The 14,942-nt window shown below is 39.0% G+C and overlaps 1 protein-coding gene across 2 annotated transcripts in view; it reads left to right on the top strand.

Moving 5' to 3' along the window:
* SPPL2B (signal peptide peptidase like 2B) overlaps nt 1-14,665 on the top strand; it is a 31,336-nt gene extending 16,671 nt beyond the window's left edge. Inside the window, exons 12-15 of one of the 2 annotated variants that reach the window (XM_036399208.2) lie at nt 1,177-1,276; nt 2,234-2,311; nt 4,549-4,709; nt 5,687-14,665. In XM_036399208.2, the coding sequence (XP_036255101.1) occupies nt 1,177-1,276; nt 2,234-2,311; nt 4,549-4,709; nt 5,687-5,974 (627 nt within the window). In that variant the 3' untranslated portion in view covers nt 5,975-14,665. Of the gene's footprint in view, nt 1-1,176; nt 1,277-2,233; nt 2,312-4,548; nt 4,778-5,686 lie in introns of both variants that reach the window. The other variant, XM_036399206.2, reaches the window with a different exon arrangement.
* The last annotated feature ends 277 nt before the right edge of the window (nt 14,666-14,942 follow it).

The raw sequence follows: 14,942 nt of genomic DNA, 5'->3' as shown, positions 1-14,942 counted from the left end.
GCAAAGCAGACTTGTAGTGGCTCATCACACCAGCTTTGGTTTTCCTTTATCTTTTTTTGACAGGGTTTCAATATAAGAAAGCTGGTTAGCTCAGCTTCACACAAACATGACCACATCTGTAAATATTAACTTGTTGCTAATTAAGCATGAGCATCTTTTCCTAAAGAGATAAAACATATAATCAGTCTGTCTCTTCCCCCTCCTTCCCTTTTTTGACATTTGCTTTATGAAAAGCTGAGGCTGTAGGTAAAAGAGAGAAACACAGATTGGAGACAGAAGAAAACAGAAGTCAGTGTTCAGTGGGTTTTCACCGTTGGACAGCAGCCAATTGCATGAACACCTTACAAGATGTGGCTGACTCAGGGAGGAAAGTATGTGAGATATAGGAGATAGTGAGATTTAGTGAACAAAACAAAAAACTAATCAGTAGGAAAACCTAGTTATGTTATTTTAAGGATTAATTTGATCTATTTCAGCAATGAATGTAATAGTGTCATGTGGGAAAATAGCAAGGAAAATAGTTGTTTGCAGGATGTGGATCAATCCATACAGTCCATACTAATTTCTTTGACTTCTTTTGTTCTTCTCTCCTGTACCCCTTTAGTACCCCTTTGGATTCAACATTATGTCATGAAAGTATAAGTATATAAAATTATTTTGGCACTAATATAAGAAAAAAAAAAGTTTCTTTAATGTACTGTAATAAAGAAAATACAGGTTTGCAATGGACCGTGGCATACTGTGCCTCACATTGCAATTTATGTAATAAATAGGAACACAGGGAAGAGTCTTTAAAGTGATTTGAAAAATGACTTTTTAAAATTATTCATGTCTTGGTCTTCTGAGACTTTTATTGCACCCAGGTGAATGAACTATATAAATTATTATTTCCTATGCATGTAGCAACTTACCTAAATTTTGCACATACCTGCAGCTAAAGCAGAGTTGATACCCAAATGTATATGAAAACTTTGAAGTTAACCTAGTATTTAGAAAGTATTTCATTGCTCCCATCTTAAATGCATTTTGTTAGTTGTCAGTAATATTGTATGTAATGAATGTATAAAAAGATCCATTTGATGTATTTGAAACTTGCACTTTGAGTACAACAGAAACAAGTTCTGGGAGGTAGTGTCACTGTGCTTTTCATCAGACATGTGTCTCTCTCATTCCAAGCTCCCAATGGTCCTGAAGGTTCCACGACTGAATTCCTCACCATTGGCTCTATGTGACAGGCCTTTTTCTCTCCTAGGATTTGGAGACATTTTAGTTCCAGGTATTGTTTAGCATGTTAAGAATTTTACATGTTGCATTGTCATATTAGTTTATTCTTCTTGTACTCCTGCTTCAAGTGGTAGGTTTGATTTTACTACTGTAAACCTGATAAGTTTTCAAGTATAGGGTTTTTTTGTGCACTGTTCACTTTTTCAACAAGAAAAATGCACATTAATCTCATGGTTCACTTTCACATGCAGTGATGTCAAGAAATGTAGAGAAATTGCAGGAGTAGATTTAGCAACTGATTCTATACTAGAAAGCATCTTTGATAGTGTGGTGATAGAGGAAGTTATTTGTCCATTTGCACACGGATTAAGTACGGATGCCTGACCACTCAAAACTTCCTAACTGTTAGTCACACTACACCCAGTATTTCTGCCACACTTTATCTCAAATTTGATTTTAGATAGTATGTAGAACTATACCTGGCATCACTGCAGATGAAAGAATTATGCACCGTCTGGCTTTCAGATTTCTTCTGCAAAATAATTTGTTTACTTTCTTGTATTTTGGGAAATATGAACTCTGTCATGCCCATTAGTCTCCCGTCCTCACCCCAACCTGAAGCAGGCATAGTCATTAACCATAAAATTCTACTGTCTTCAGTACCAGCTCAAAGGGCTGAACTTACTCTTGCTCTTGTCGTGAACACTGTATTTTTGCAAATGTTTAGTAGGGATGAGATTACATTTTTATCTATGATCTGCATGTTTGTAGCTGTGTATTTTACTTTTGGACTGCTTCCAATACATGGGGCTTGTACCATCAGATAACTGGTTTGTAAATTGTGCAGCCTCCTGGATATATTGTCATGGTGCTTATACACAGGGTGCCAAGGAAGTTTTTCGGGAAAAAAAAGTTCTTGCAAGTTCCTAGCTGGTTTGATGGTTTTATTTTTATCATGAAGTGTGTGACTAGGTTGAAAGCATATTGTAACTGTTCTTTCTTTTCCTAGGCTTACTGGTAGCCTATTGCCATAGATTTGATATTCAGGTGCAGTCATCCAGAGTCTATTTTGTAGCCTGCACAATAGGTATGTACCACAGTGCCACCTGAACACAAGACCTACAGGAGTGGCTCCCTCTAAAAGCATGTCATCAGTCTTGCATGGCATATTTGGGGGTTTTATCCTGTTCCTCCTTTTATTATTAAACAGAAACATTTAACAAAGTGCTTTCAAGGCTAGATCTTCCATCACCAAACTAGCTGATGTTGCTTTTCTGAGCTGTTTTGCCTGCCTTACGTAAGGGGAGCTCTTGTTACCATGGCTGCCAAGGGTCTCAATCTACCCCTTGTCATTACACTGTTTTTACATGTGCTCAGCTACTCATTGAGGTTTCTTGATTCATGAATCTTTGAGTTTATTGTGCATGAGAATTCAGGTTCAGGGATATCATCCTTTGACTTTGTTCTTAATTTCTTGTGTATTCTTAAAATCCATAACCTATGATTTAGAGAATTTTATTATGATGACTACAACACCTCTAGATAAGTTTTCTTTAGTTGTAAAATCCAAGGAATTATGTGCCATGAACATAAATACTACTGATGAATAGGATCTGACAGATTCCTGTTGTCTTTACAATGTACTTCTGCTAGCAAAGACTTCTAATGCTTGCAGTGAATTTCATGACAAATTGTCATTAACAACTTCTTTAGAAATTCTTCTGGGAAAATATCTAGGTTCATGGACACTTCTAGCAGGGGTAGAGAGATGCTTTTATTGATGTTCCAAATCACTGTCTCATATATAGTAAAACAAAATTGTTGTCTTATCTGGTACTTTAAAAATACGTTTGCAGAAATCGGAAAATGTTGTATTGATAAAGAGGCAGCAGTGTGCTATTGCAGCACTGAGAATGAGCCACATACAGGGCTGAGTTAGCAAGATGTAGTCAGCAGTTACGAGAGGAATGATTATTCCTCAAAATTTGTCACTTAAGACTGAGTTAAGCAGATCCCTGGTGCCAGACAGACATTGACATGCTGGAGTAAATCCAGTGGAGACCGTCAGGAGGGATGAAGACTGGAGCACAGGCTTGTAAAAAGAAGAGAAGGCAAAAGGGAGATTCTGTTGCTTCCCACAGCTGCCTAATGGGAGACTGCAGAGAGGACAGAGAGGCTTTTCCTACAGGTGTGAGGCAATGGACTTAAATCGTTGTAAGAAACAATAAGAAATAATTATATGTACAGAACTCTCAATAATAACAGAATATGCCCCTGCCCAAAAAGCATTTTCAAGAGCTGTAAAAAGTTATTGATTATTCTAATCACAGCCCTCTGAGATCATCAAGTCCAGCCAGGCCCCCAGGACTGCCAAGCCCACCTCTAACCATATCCCCAGATGCAAAATCCATACATCTTTTAAATGCCTGCAGAGGTAGGTACTCCATCACTGCTCTGGGCAGCTGTGCCAGGACTGGAAAACCTTTTTGGAGAGGAAGCTCTGCCTAATATCCTAAACCTCCCCTGGCAGAACTTGAGGCCATTTCGTCTTCTCCTGTCCCTTGTTCCCTGGGAGCCACCTGGCTGCACCCTCCTGTCAGGGAGTTGTGGAGAGTGAGGAAGTCCCCCTGAGCCTCCTTTTCTCCAGGCTGAGCTCCTTTCCCAGCTCCCTCAGCTGCTTCTCTCAGACCCTTCCCCAACTCTGTTCTCTTCTCTGGACAGCCCCTCAATGTCTTTCTTGACTTTCTGAAGAAAAATCTGGATCTGAAGAAAAAGTTGGATTAACTTCATTGTCTTGAAAATGTAATTGAAAATAATTACATTATGAGATCCAACCTACTTCTGTTCTGCTAAATAAATTTTGCCACATTTATGCAGAAATTAAATAGAAAGTAATAAAAACATATAACCTAGAGCAGGCTGGCTTTTTTTTTTAGCTGTGTGGCAGGATAGGAAGAAACAGCTAAAGCCAACCCAAACAAGAAGCACATAATGGTCAGAATATTTGTCTGTATCTGCTGAGTTCATAAGTATAATATGATGCACAATATTTCATATATTTATTTTGCTTAAGGTAATTATTTAATTGTACAGTATGGACTAGGCCAATCACACTACTTTCCCATGTTATCAATAGAAAAACTGTAGTAGTCCATGTTTACATGGTGTAAATAATGCTAAAGAGGCCTGAAAACTTCTGGAGATGTTGTACATATTGCTTAAAAAAATAATCCAGTGAGAATGCTCCTTTAGCCAATTATTTAGTTGTGCTTGAGCAAAGCTATATCTGAATGACTGTGTTTTGCTGGGTTTGTTTTCTTCCAGCATATGGCATAGGCCTTCTTGTGACCTTTGTTGCCTTGGCACTGATGCAGATGGGCCAGCCTGCTCTCCTCTACCTGGTGCCCTGTACTCTCCTCACCAGCTTGGTGGTGGCCCTTTGGAGAAGGGAGCTTGCCATGTTCTGGACGGGCAGCGGCTTTGCGGTGAATACCAGTTTGATATGAGTGTCTTCAGGAAATACTAATATTATAAAAACCTAACTAGAATTAAAGTTGAGTAAAATATTGCAGTATTATCACACAAACACAAAGATTTTGGTTTTGCTTGATTGTTTGCTTTTTTAAATAATTTTTTTTGCCTCAGTAAGGTTTTCTGTTTTTTGCAATGTTTATGGCCACTTAAATCAGAGTAGTGAAAAGTAAAGTAGATCTTGTCCATCCTTGATTCTGCCAAAATGTTACTTGTTTGATCTCTCTTGAAAGTATCAGTAGTAGTAAAAGGTTATAATATTATATAAAATGTGGGGTTTAGTACTATATAAAATATACCCTTAAAATGCTTTCTTCTATTTCTTCATAGCATATTGTTTATGAAGGTGGAAATGTAGTTCAGTATTGTAAATTATCCCTTTGTTTCACTGTGCTGCAAGTGAAATTAACCTGATTCAAAAAGGAATAATTTCTGTCATGCATTATTTTAGTTTTTGAATACTTACTAGAAGGCCAAATTTATGAAGCTGGAGGTTCCCCCAGTGAGTTTTATTTTATTATTCAACTATTTGTGATAACTTTTACAAGCTTCCGCTAGAGAAATTAATTTAATTGTTAGAGATCATCTGAAATGTTATGTAAAAGTTGTCAGTTCTTGTACAGTGATAGTAAAGGTGGGCAGAACTGGATAGTGGCCAAGGACCAAGTGCCTGTTGCTGCCTTATCAGCAGAGCACATCTGAAACTGGTAAGGAGCAATCACTCAGAAAGCAAATACTTTCTGGAAGGAAAAATTCTCCTGGTGTCCTATAAAACACAAAGAAAGGATAACTGTATGCATCTGTCCACTGCTGGAGAATGAGAACAGAGTTGATGGACCTTTAATCTTCCTCTTGTATGACCATTACCTTGGATAACTGGACACAATAGTTCTTGTTTTCCATCATTTTGACTGTGGTCTTCCATTTACAGAAAGACCTACCTCAGCCTCCTGTGGTGATAGCTCCTGTCAACTGCCCTCAGCTTCCCAAAGACAGCAGTGTGCCAGCCTCTCAGCAAGACACAGAGCAAATGACCAACCCCACCCTCCACGTGAAGGAGCTGCACGGCTCCGCCTCGGCTGAAGAGGAGCTGGCTGATACCAGCACAAAGACAGACCAGTCAGAAATCTCTGTGGCCCACAGTGAGGAAGCAACTGCTCAGAATAAGGATGACCTTGAAAGCAAATGCCTAAATGCAGAACAAAACCAGTTGGAATAAGTGATGTGATAAGAACTCCTTAACTTTCCCTCACAAACATACATAAAACCAGTATGTATTTAGGACTGGTTTAGTAGGGTTTGCTTTCATTGAGGAACCTCACTAGGAGTCTGATCATCAAATCCAACAAGGAATGTTCTGTCTCCAGCTTTGGTACAGCTATATACTTAAAACACCTTTCTGAAATATGGTGCTCTCCAGGAGTTCTGATGTGTGGGTTTCAATGATCGCTGTTAGTGAATGCCTTTGACCATTTGTTCTCTTTGCATTAGAGCAGGGTGGCATCAAGAGTCCTTATTTACTCTGTGCTTGTATGGCTGTTTCACTGCTTCACCATGATGTAGGGTAACATGGAGGAAAAGCATTGAACAAGTCTGCTACAATGCTTACTTGAGAGAAATATGGTCTGGTTGTTTGTTTTTTGGGGTTTTTTTTGGGCACTTTCCCTATTGTCACCATTTACTTTACTTCTCCTGACTTGTCAAAGCCATTGATATAAGGGAATGCATTATTATAAACTGACATTCAGGAAATGCAGATAATGGTTACATTACCATTACTCCTAAAGGCTTTATGCTACCATGATGCATTAAATGCATCTCTTAAATTTTTGTCTTTGTTTTTACTTCTAGGAACCTGAGCTACCAGTCTAGTTTAAAAGGCAGGTTGAGTAGAGCTCCAGGAAGCTTTCTAGGCATTCATATGAACTCTAAGGGCTCTGATAATAAACAGGGCTGGTCACAGAATAATGCCTGGAAGCAAATGCATAATAGGAATGTTTAGAAATAAAATATAAGCCAAATAGGTGAAAAAACAATTAGGTAGTAACACTATACTAAGCTTAACAGGCAGCATTTTCATTGGGAAAATGTTAAAGCGCAAATGTTCTTATGTTTGGGGCTTTGAGCTTCTATTTGTTCTTCATTCAAGGAATATAATTGTGATTTCTGATTCTGAAGAAAATAGTCTGATTTTTCATTCCCACCGGAGCACATATGGTGCTAGAGACAGGTGTGATTTAAAAGCTACTTGCTGCTCAGTAACTTACCAACTGCCTAAGTCATGTTTTGTCTTTGTCCCAAGAATAGCCAAAGCATCGTCTGTCCGGTTCTGGAATGAACCTGGGAGCTCACTTATTATTTTGTCTTTCTTGCTACATTGTGAAGGAATTTATGATTTAAAAATTTTGGAGTGCAGCTGGTCTTACTTCATATTCCTGAAATTGTTTGTTTTCCTGTATAACATGATTGAGTCTTTTATGCATCAGCTTTTGTACATAGAAAGATGATGGGATTTGTGTATTACTTGTTCCATCTAAGTACATTTGGCTTTATCAGAGGAGTCTGTTCTGCACTTATGTTGCAATTCCAGAAAGCCTCAAACACTTCACACAAAAACTGAAATAGAAAATTGAAGTATTATAGGATCCTTGGATATGATTCCAGATTGCAAGGAAGAAATTCTCTCGAGTATTTGGGAGTCCAAAATGTAGTTCACAAAAGTATTGTTGCAGTGATGCATTCAGAGGCGTTGCTGTTGAATTGAGATTCTCCATTTGGCATGTTGAACTGGACTTGAAGGGCTCTCTTTTCAAGAATGTCAGTTAAATATCAGCCATTGTCTTTTTGGCTAGATCTTCCAAAATTTTGCCCTGTGCTTTTTGGATGAAAGCTTTCGTGGACAATGGTAGCATTCTTTCTCTAGAATTGAGCTGCTTTCTCTAAAACCACACTCTGGCTTCAGAGTTTTACCAGCTTCTGCTTAAAGCTTTGAACCTTGTCTGATAGGATGATTAATGAAGTTTCTTGGAAGGCTCCCTGGGTCCAATGGCCAACACAATGTTTAATTTACAAATTGCCCTAATGGAAGATAGTACTAAAGCAATCTGCTTTTCAGTCTTCTCTTTAATGGACCCTTCCTTTGGCCAGCAGTAACCTGAACCAGTTATTACTAATAAAAAGCAACAGAAACATTTTACTGAAAACTTCAATTAGCTGGATTATGCCTTAAGTCTTTGTGTAAGTATGGTTATTATTAAATTAAGAAAGCAATCTTGTGTTTAAATAATGAGCTTGACAAATAGCAAGGTAAATTGGAGACTGACTCAAAGTTCTATTGGTTTTTGCCTTGATCATCTCTTAGTCAGAATGTTGTTTGGAGTAGCTTTCTACATATTTAAAAGCCAGTAGCTTTCTGATGATGAAGCATTAGGTATTATCATCTACTTGAAAGTGTACTTTCACATTTGTTCTCCTGTGTGGTTAGGAAACAGTTTATTTCAGATTGTTCATAGCTCAGTTAAAACAGAAGAACTGGTCACACTGAACTAGGCATTTCACAGTTGTATTCTGGACATTCTGCTTCACCTCAGGTTTTGAGGAATTTCCATCTATTTTTAAGTGTAATTTTTTTCTCTCCCAAACAACAAAGAATGCAGGAAAAAAAATCCCAATTTCTTCTCAGTGCAGTACCTCCAGTTAAAGCATGTGAAGTGGTAACAATTTACAGATTTTGACTATCTCAGTACTGTACAAATCAGGTGCCCCTGGTGCTCCAGTTTGGCTGTGACTGTTTGGACCCTGATCCTTGGGCAGATCAATCCCTTCCATCAAACAGCAACGATGGTTTTTTTTTATCTTTAAAAAACTTCCCTCTCCAGCTTAATTTAAAACTTAATGTTGTATAGGAAAATATGCCTATCAGTTCAATGTGACTGACTCTGATTTTATTTGATGATTTCCGATACACATTCCACACCAAACTTGAGTTTTAATATTTAAAGTAATTAAAGTAATATTAATGTTAAAAATAATGTTGATAGGCTTCTTGTTTATGTCTTTCACATACTAAGCCTTATCTGTCTAGAAATTCGGTAAGGGTTCTGTTCCTGAGAACTTGTATGTGTTCAGGGGAAGCACTTCTTTTAGTCAAAAAAAAAAAAAAAACCCCAAACAAAACACAAAAACCCCAGTAACAATCAACACCACTAAAACAAAAATCCATTTGAGAAAATTTGACTCTTTGGACCACATAATGAGGGTCAGATTCCTTCCTCAGGTGTTTGTTTTGGTCTGTTCCCTGCTGAAGAACTGCCCAAATGCAGCTGAAGGTAGAGTGGAATATGAAAGACTACTGAGGATGACAAGAGAAAAGTATCTCAAACCCTCTTTAAATTTTGCAGATTTTCTTTTTCTTGTCAGAAATGAAGAGCATTTTAAATGAAATATATAAAAAAGAAACAAAAGAATAGATTTGAAAATATATTCTATGTTTACCAGTGGCACTAAAATAAAAGTGCATCCACATATATAAGAATTACACTTGGAAAAATATTAAATGTTTTCTCTAAACTTGGACAGATGCCAGACAACAGAAAATCTGCTGCACAGCCTATTTTCCAAAAGATTTATTAACATACTTCATAGAAAACTTCATTTAGAAAACTGTTTCCATATTTCTTGAACATTTTCCATGGTCTTGGATAATTGGTCAAGCTTTTCCTTCAGAGGATGATGCTCTTTCCTTACAGTACCCCTCAATATGGCTCTTGTTAAGAATGTCTTGACAGTATTTTTCAGCCATGCACATTTCAGTGTTTCGGCTTTGATTTTTGCCTTCCAGCTGCATTGTTCCAACTGGGAACAGATCATGACTACCATGGTAGTGCCTGTTGACTTCTGAGTATGCTGGAAGTGGTGCTGACATTAATGAATGCTGCAGTCATTAATGAATTTATCTGCCTCGGGGAGATGCTGTGAATTTACCTGCAGCTCTTTAAAAAAGCCAATATTGGATGTTTGAGAACAGTGTTGCCTTGAAGTCAAAGCTCATGTGCACTGTTTTAGTGCAAGATCCAGTGCTTTTGTTCTTGTCTTTAGCCCCTGTAGTAGTGGCTGTGTATGTGTTTCTGGTTTGTCGCACTACACAGGCTGTATAGGATGTAAAGCCCATGATACTTCTTTTTAACAGCAGCTTCATCGATTGTCCATGAGCAAACCAGAGTATTTTGTACATGCTCTCATCATTTGGTGTGTTATTTGTAGTGTGCTGAAGGCTGAGTATGCTGGCCAAGCAGCAGTGTATACAACTAATGATTATCAACACTTGGCACATAGCACATTGACACAAATGTGAAATACAGACATACCAGTAGATCCAAATACACATCCAAGGCCTGCAAAGATGGTGCTTTTTTCCATGACAAGTATTATCTCTGATATTTTAAAAAGAATGTAGGGCTGTGTCTTCAGGCAGATGAGGACAGGAACTATTTTCAGAGGTCCAGAAAACATCATCAACAAGGAGCAATTCATCTTTAGGTATTTTAATCTTGCATGTGGTTTCCTAGCTGGGGCAAGACATGAAGAACAGAGCTGCACTAACAGCTTTCCAGTTTAGGTTTTTGCCAGTGGTGCTGGGTAGGGTGGAGAAAGGGAAAAAACCTGAAGATTACTCAGAAAGCATGAGGAGACACTGAACAAGAAAGGCAGTGGAAGAGTTTACTACAAAGAGATCTAAGGGCATGATAAATACCCAAAAATCTGAAAGGCTGCTGCAAATTGGGAAAACAGTTTGTCAAGTAGGGATGACATTAGAATTAATAGACTTAATAAGGAAATTTTGGTGCTGGCGGTAGGAAAAATCCAGGAGTGGCTGACAGGTGAGGGGCTCAGCCGGACAGGGCAGTGCCCAGTGCATGAGCGCCCTTGGTTCTGCCAGGAGAGAACTGAACCACACCAACCAGAGTCATTTCGTGCCACTGGCAGTTGTGGCCAGCCAACAAGCCCTCTCCTCCCTGTCGAGATACAGTCTGAGGGTCAGGATTCCTGGTTTTAATGAAGTTATAGCATGAACTTCATCCCAGAGTACTCCGTTTATATTCGTGAATGCTGTCAGGGTGTTCTGTACCAACTGTGATGGACAGTTCAGCTCTTGTGAGACAAAGACTGCATTTTCTGCTACTTAAAAGTGATAAATCTTCTGGAAAGCACATCAATTTTAGTCATTTTTGTCTATGTTTAATTTGTTGAATTGCTTCTGGCAGCCTGGAACATTTTCAGAACAAGACAGCTTTGTGTGCTACCAGAAGCTTCCTTTGCCCAGTGGCATAAAAGAATTTTCTTTTCATTTATCCTCTCTATCATCTCTATCAATGATGTGCTCTTCTGTGAGGGTTCCACCTTCTCCAGTTTTGCAGTTAAATATTCAGATTATGTGGAATAAAGATGGCATTTTGCGATCTGTAGATTAGTGATAGGTGATGAATAATGTGTTTAAATTGGATTTTCTTGAATTGGGAACTAGTGTACTGTACACAATAATCTATAATTTCAGGAACTAGCAGAGGACTTAACTTCATGTGATGCAGGGGCTCAGGCTTGGTTCTGTTTGCCAGAAGCTGTTGGTGGGTCCAGCAGCCAGGGGTTACAGGTGCACAGGCTGCTGCAATTATTTGGAGTTACCTTCCTTAGGTGAAGGTGGCGTTACAGTTTTATCCAATTTTCTCATAATATTTTTCTGCATGTCAGCATGCAAGTTTAGCTCCAGATGGCAAACTTCATCCAGGTGTTTGTCTCTGAAAAATTCTGAGATTATCTGCTAGCTAGATGTTTTTTGCTTAAGAACTGCTTCCTGCTGACAGACATGCATTGTATGTTGTGAACTGACTTTGAGTGTTTCATGTAAATATTGGTCAGCTGAAAATATGCAGGGACATGCTTTCAAAGTAAACCAGCTCATCACCAGCTTATGCCCCATCCCTGGAAGTTCAAAGCTAGGTTGGATGTAGCCCTGAGCAACCTGAATCTAGTGGATGGCATCCCTGCCCATGGCAGGGGCTGGAATGAGATGATCTTAAAGTCCCTTCGAACCCAAAGACCATTTTGTGATTCTAAGATTCTATCATGACTCCTAAAAAATTTGATGGCGTGGGCTGGTAGGAGCCCTGCAGTAGCCAACACCTCACAGTCAAGTGCTGCTGTAAGATCTCCAGCCCTGAGAATGTGGCACTTGGCATGAGCAGCAACACCCTGTTGTGCAGCAAGGGTTCCCAGAGCCTGACCCTGGGGTAGGGCTGCACACAAGAGTCCTATCTGATGTTTTCAATACACTAACTTCTTTCTTGAGCCAGAGGTTTGGAATGGATAGAAATAGCTCTTTTCTTCTGAAACATATGTCTGTAGTCAAGAAATTGCCATAAACCTGCCCCTTCTCCACTGTGGATTCAAGCCTTGAGTACTGGGATGGTGGGGAGCTGGTGCTGTTTGAGGAGTACAGTCCTTCACATGCATTCCCCAGCAAGGAACCAGAAGAGAATTTTATTGTTCTGCTCTGACTGAAGTTGTTCTGATTTATGTTGAAGAAAAACTTCAAAATAGTGGTTCAGGTTTAGTTTGACAAAGTAAAAAACAACCCATAGTGGCACACTTTAATTTGGTTTGGATTATAATCTACTTTTTTCATAATCAGTAGTGGACACTACAAAAAAATGTTTATCAGAGATGTTACAGCAGACCCTAAGCTGGCAGGAAGCCTGTGTGGGAAGCAGTCTGACTGCTCTGATGGCCAGTTAGTGCTGTGCTTGGCCTGTGCTGGGGTGAGCACGTCACCAATTTGTCTTCTGCTCATTCTTTGCCATTTGTCTCCTCCAGCAACCTTTTACTCTCATTGAGAGTCCCACAGCCAGCACCGGTTGTGGGAGAGCAAGAAGGAATCTCTGTGTCACAGAGCACTCCTGGTGCTGTAGGAAAGGCATGAAATGGAATTGGACCACTCTTCTCAGCCTGGGGCCTGGGCCACATGCTGCATTCCTCATGGGGCTGAACACAAAACCTCGATCCTAAAGCCACTGATAGGAACTATGAGCTCTGGTACTTTCAGCCTAGGAACACAGGAAAGCAAAACCTAAGAAAAATCTGAATTTACAGCCCTGCCCATGGATGCTCTGTTCATTGCTGACCACGTTCCTTCAAGGCTGGAGGAACTGGGGTCTGATAGACTTCCAGCAAGCCACGAGCCCCCTGTGACCCCTGCTGGTGTTACTTTACTGAAACTGAATCAGAAGTGCTTTGGATGTGGATTGGTGGGAAGCTGGAAGCAAAAATTTCAAGCAGTATAAAGATGATTTAGAAGCTAAGACCCATTTGGATGCTTGACAGTAGCTGCTTTTAGAGAGTAAGTTGATTCTTGGAGATAACATTATCAGTCTTAAATGTCTGGTGTCTTTGTGGAAAGACTTTGTAATGGTGTTCAAATAGTAGTATGTAGGATAGTATATGAAGAGTGCAACCTAAAAGATAGTTAAATTTAGCACTTGCAAATGCATCTGTTTACCTCTACATATGTACGCATGAAGAATAAACGTTAAGCTCATTCAGGTACTGAAGGAAAGATTTTCTCTTGATCCAATGTGTTACATGTTTTTGCTGTTGTAAGATCTTCTATGCAGCTTGGCCCCTTAATAATTTTAAAAAAAATTAGAAAAAAACCCCACATTAAAAAATACCCCCTCCCTCCATAAAAAGAACAGCCAAGGAAGTTGGCCAGTGTGGGAGACTGGTATGAAAACTACTTGGAGTATTTTTCCTGCAAAAAAATTTTCAAACCCACAAGCTATGGAAATGAAGTGCAGATGGGACATAAAGAATGAGGAATTTAGTTGTCTGTAAGGATGTAGTCAGTGATGCTGATACAATGAATGTCATTCCCTGAGTCCCTGGTTCCTATCTTGTGTTCTTTACCTCATCAGTCAGTCTGTCAATGGCATACACCACGTGGATCAGTCCCACAGCTGTAGCTGATTGTGGGGTTGTTGATTCCCCATGGGAAGAGGGTCCCTCTCCCCTAACTCAGGCTACTACTTGATGACTTGCAAAATTGTGCATATTGCATGATATCTGCAAGGAGAGGTAAATCAGTAATTCTATGACTTTTGTCTATGATACAAGTATCTTCTATCTATGGTACCAAGATATTTTTTTCTGCTGTTAATGTTTGCAAGTAGTATGAAGTACAGACTGTGTCACCTCATGGATCCCTTCCTGTGCTGACACTAGGAGAGAGCCATTGCAAAAACCAAGGGAAAAAGCAAGTTTGTTCCTAAGTAGTAAAAAAACATTTTTGGCAAACATTTCTGTTTTTCCAAAACTGTAGGTCTTACCATAGTACATGCATCTGATTTTCAGTTCAGTCTGGGTGGCCTTTTCCCACCCTATGTCTGTATGGATCTTTATGGTTTTGATACCAGCCCTCCCTCTGGCTGAATTACAGCCTTCTATCCAATTGCACAGCACATCATTATATATATATTTTTTTTATATGTAAATACATTGTAATACATAGGATTTCCAGTGACCAGATGTAGATTAACTTTCCTTCTGTGATGTAACATGGGAAAAAACCTATTTCAAAATTAATGAGGATGGCAGAATCTTAAGACAAACAGACAGGAAATATCCCAAGGGTTTCTGCAGAGTGAATTTTCTGTGGAATAAGGAAGCCCGATTCGGGCATATATAGATACAATGAAAGAAAGCAAACTTGAAATTGACTGGTCAACTAGTCAAATTGCAGGCATTTAGTTTTTTCTTTCTGTTTTGCTTTTAAAAAACACTGTAATTTCCTTTAGTCTGTTTTAGTTTAAAACTGTAAAAAATTTCTAAAAGTGTAAAATAAAGTTACCTAATTTTTGAACTGAGTTTTGCTATTTTATATCAACCTTAAGTTTGAAACACTTTTTTTTTTGTTTGTTCTGGGATGTGATAAAATGTGGGTTGGAATTTAAAGTTCACTGTGTGCAGCTCCCACCATGAGCTGGATTCCATGCAAAATTTTTAAAACTTGCTCAATACCAGAAACAGTGTTTGACATCCCCACACGGTCCACACAAGTAATTTCTTTCCCTGGCTTTTGTAACCCTGACAGAATTCCAGAATAGTTTGGGTTGGAAGGACCATAAAGCCCATCCCAT

The sequence above is a fragment of the Molothrus ater genome, chromosome 26 (genome assembly GCF_012460135.2).
Source record: "Molothrus ater isolate BHLD 08-10-18 breed brown headed cowbird chromosome 26, BPBGC_Mater_1.1, whole genome shotgun sequence".
In the NCBI taxonomy this organism is placed as follows: domain Eukaryota; kingdom Metazoa; phylum Chordata; class Aves; order Passeriformes; family Icteridae; genus Molothrus; species Molothrus ater.
This window is presented reverse-complemented; position numbering and strand designations above follow the sequence as displayed.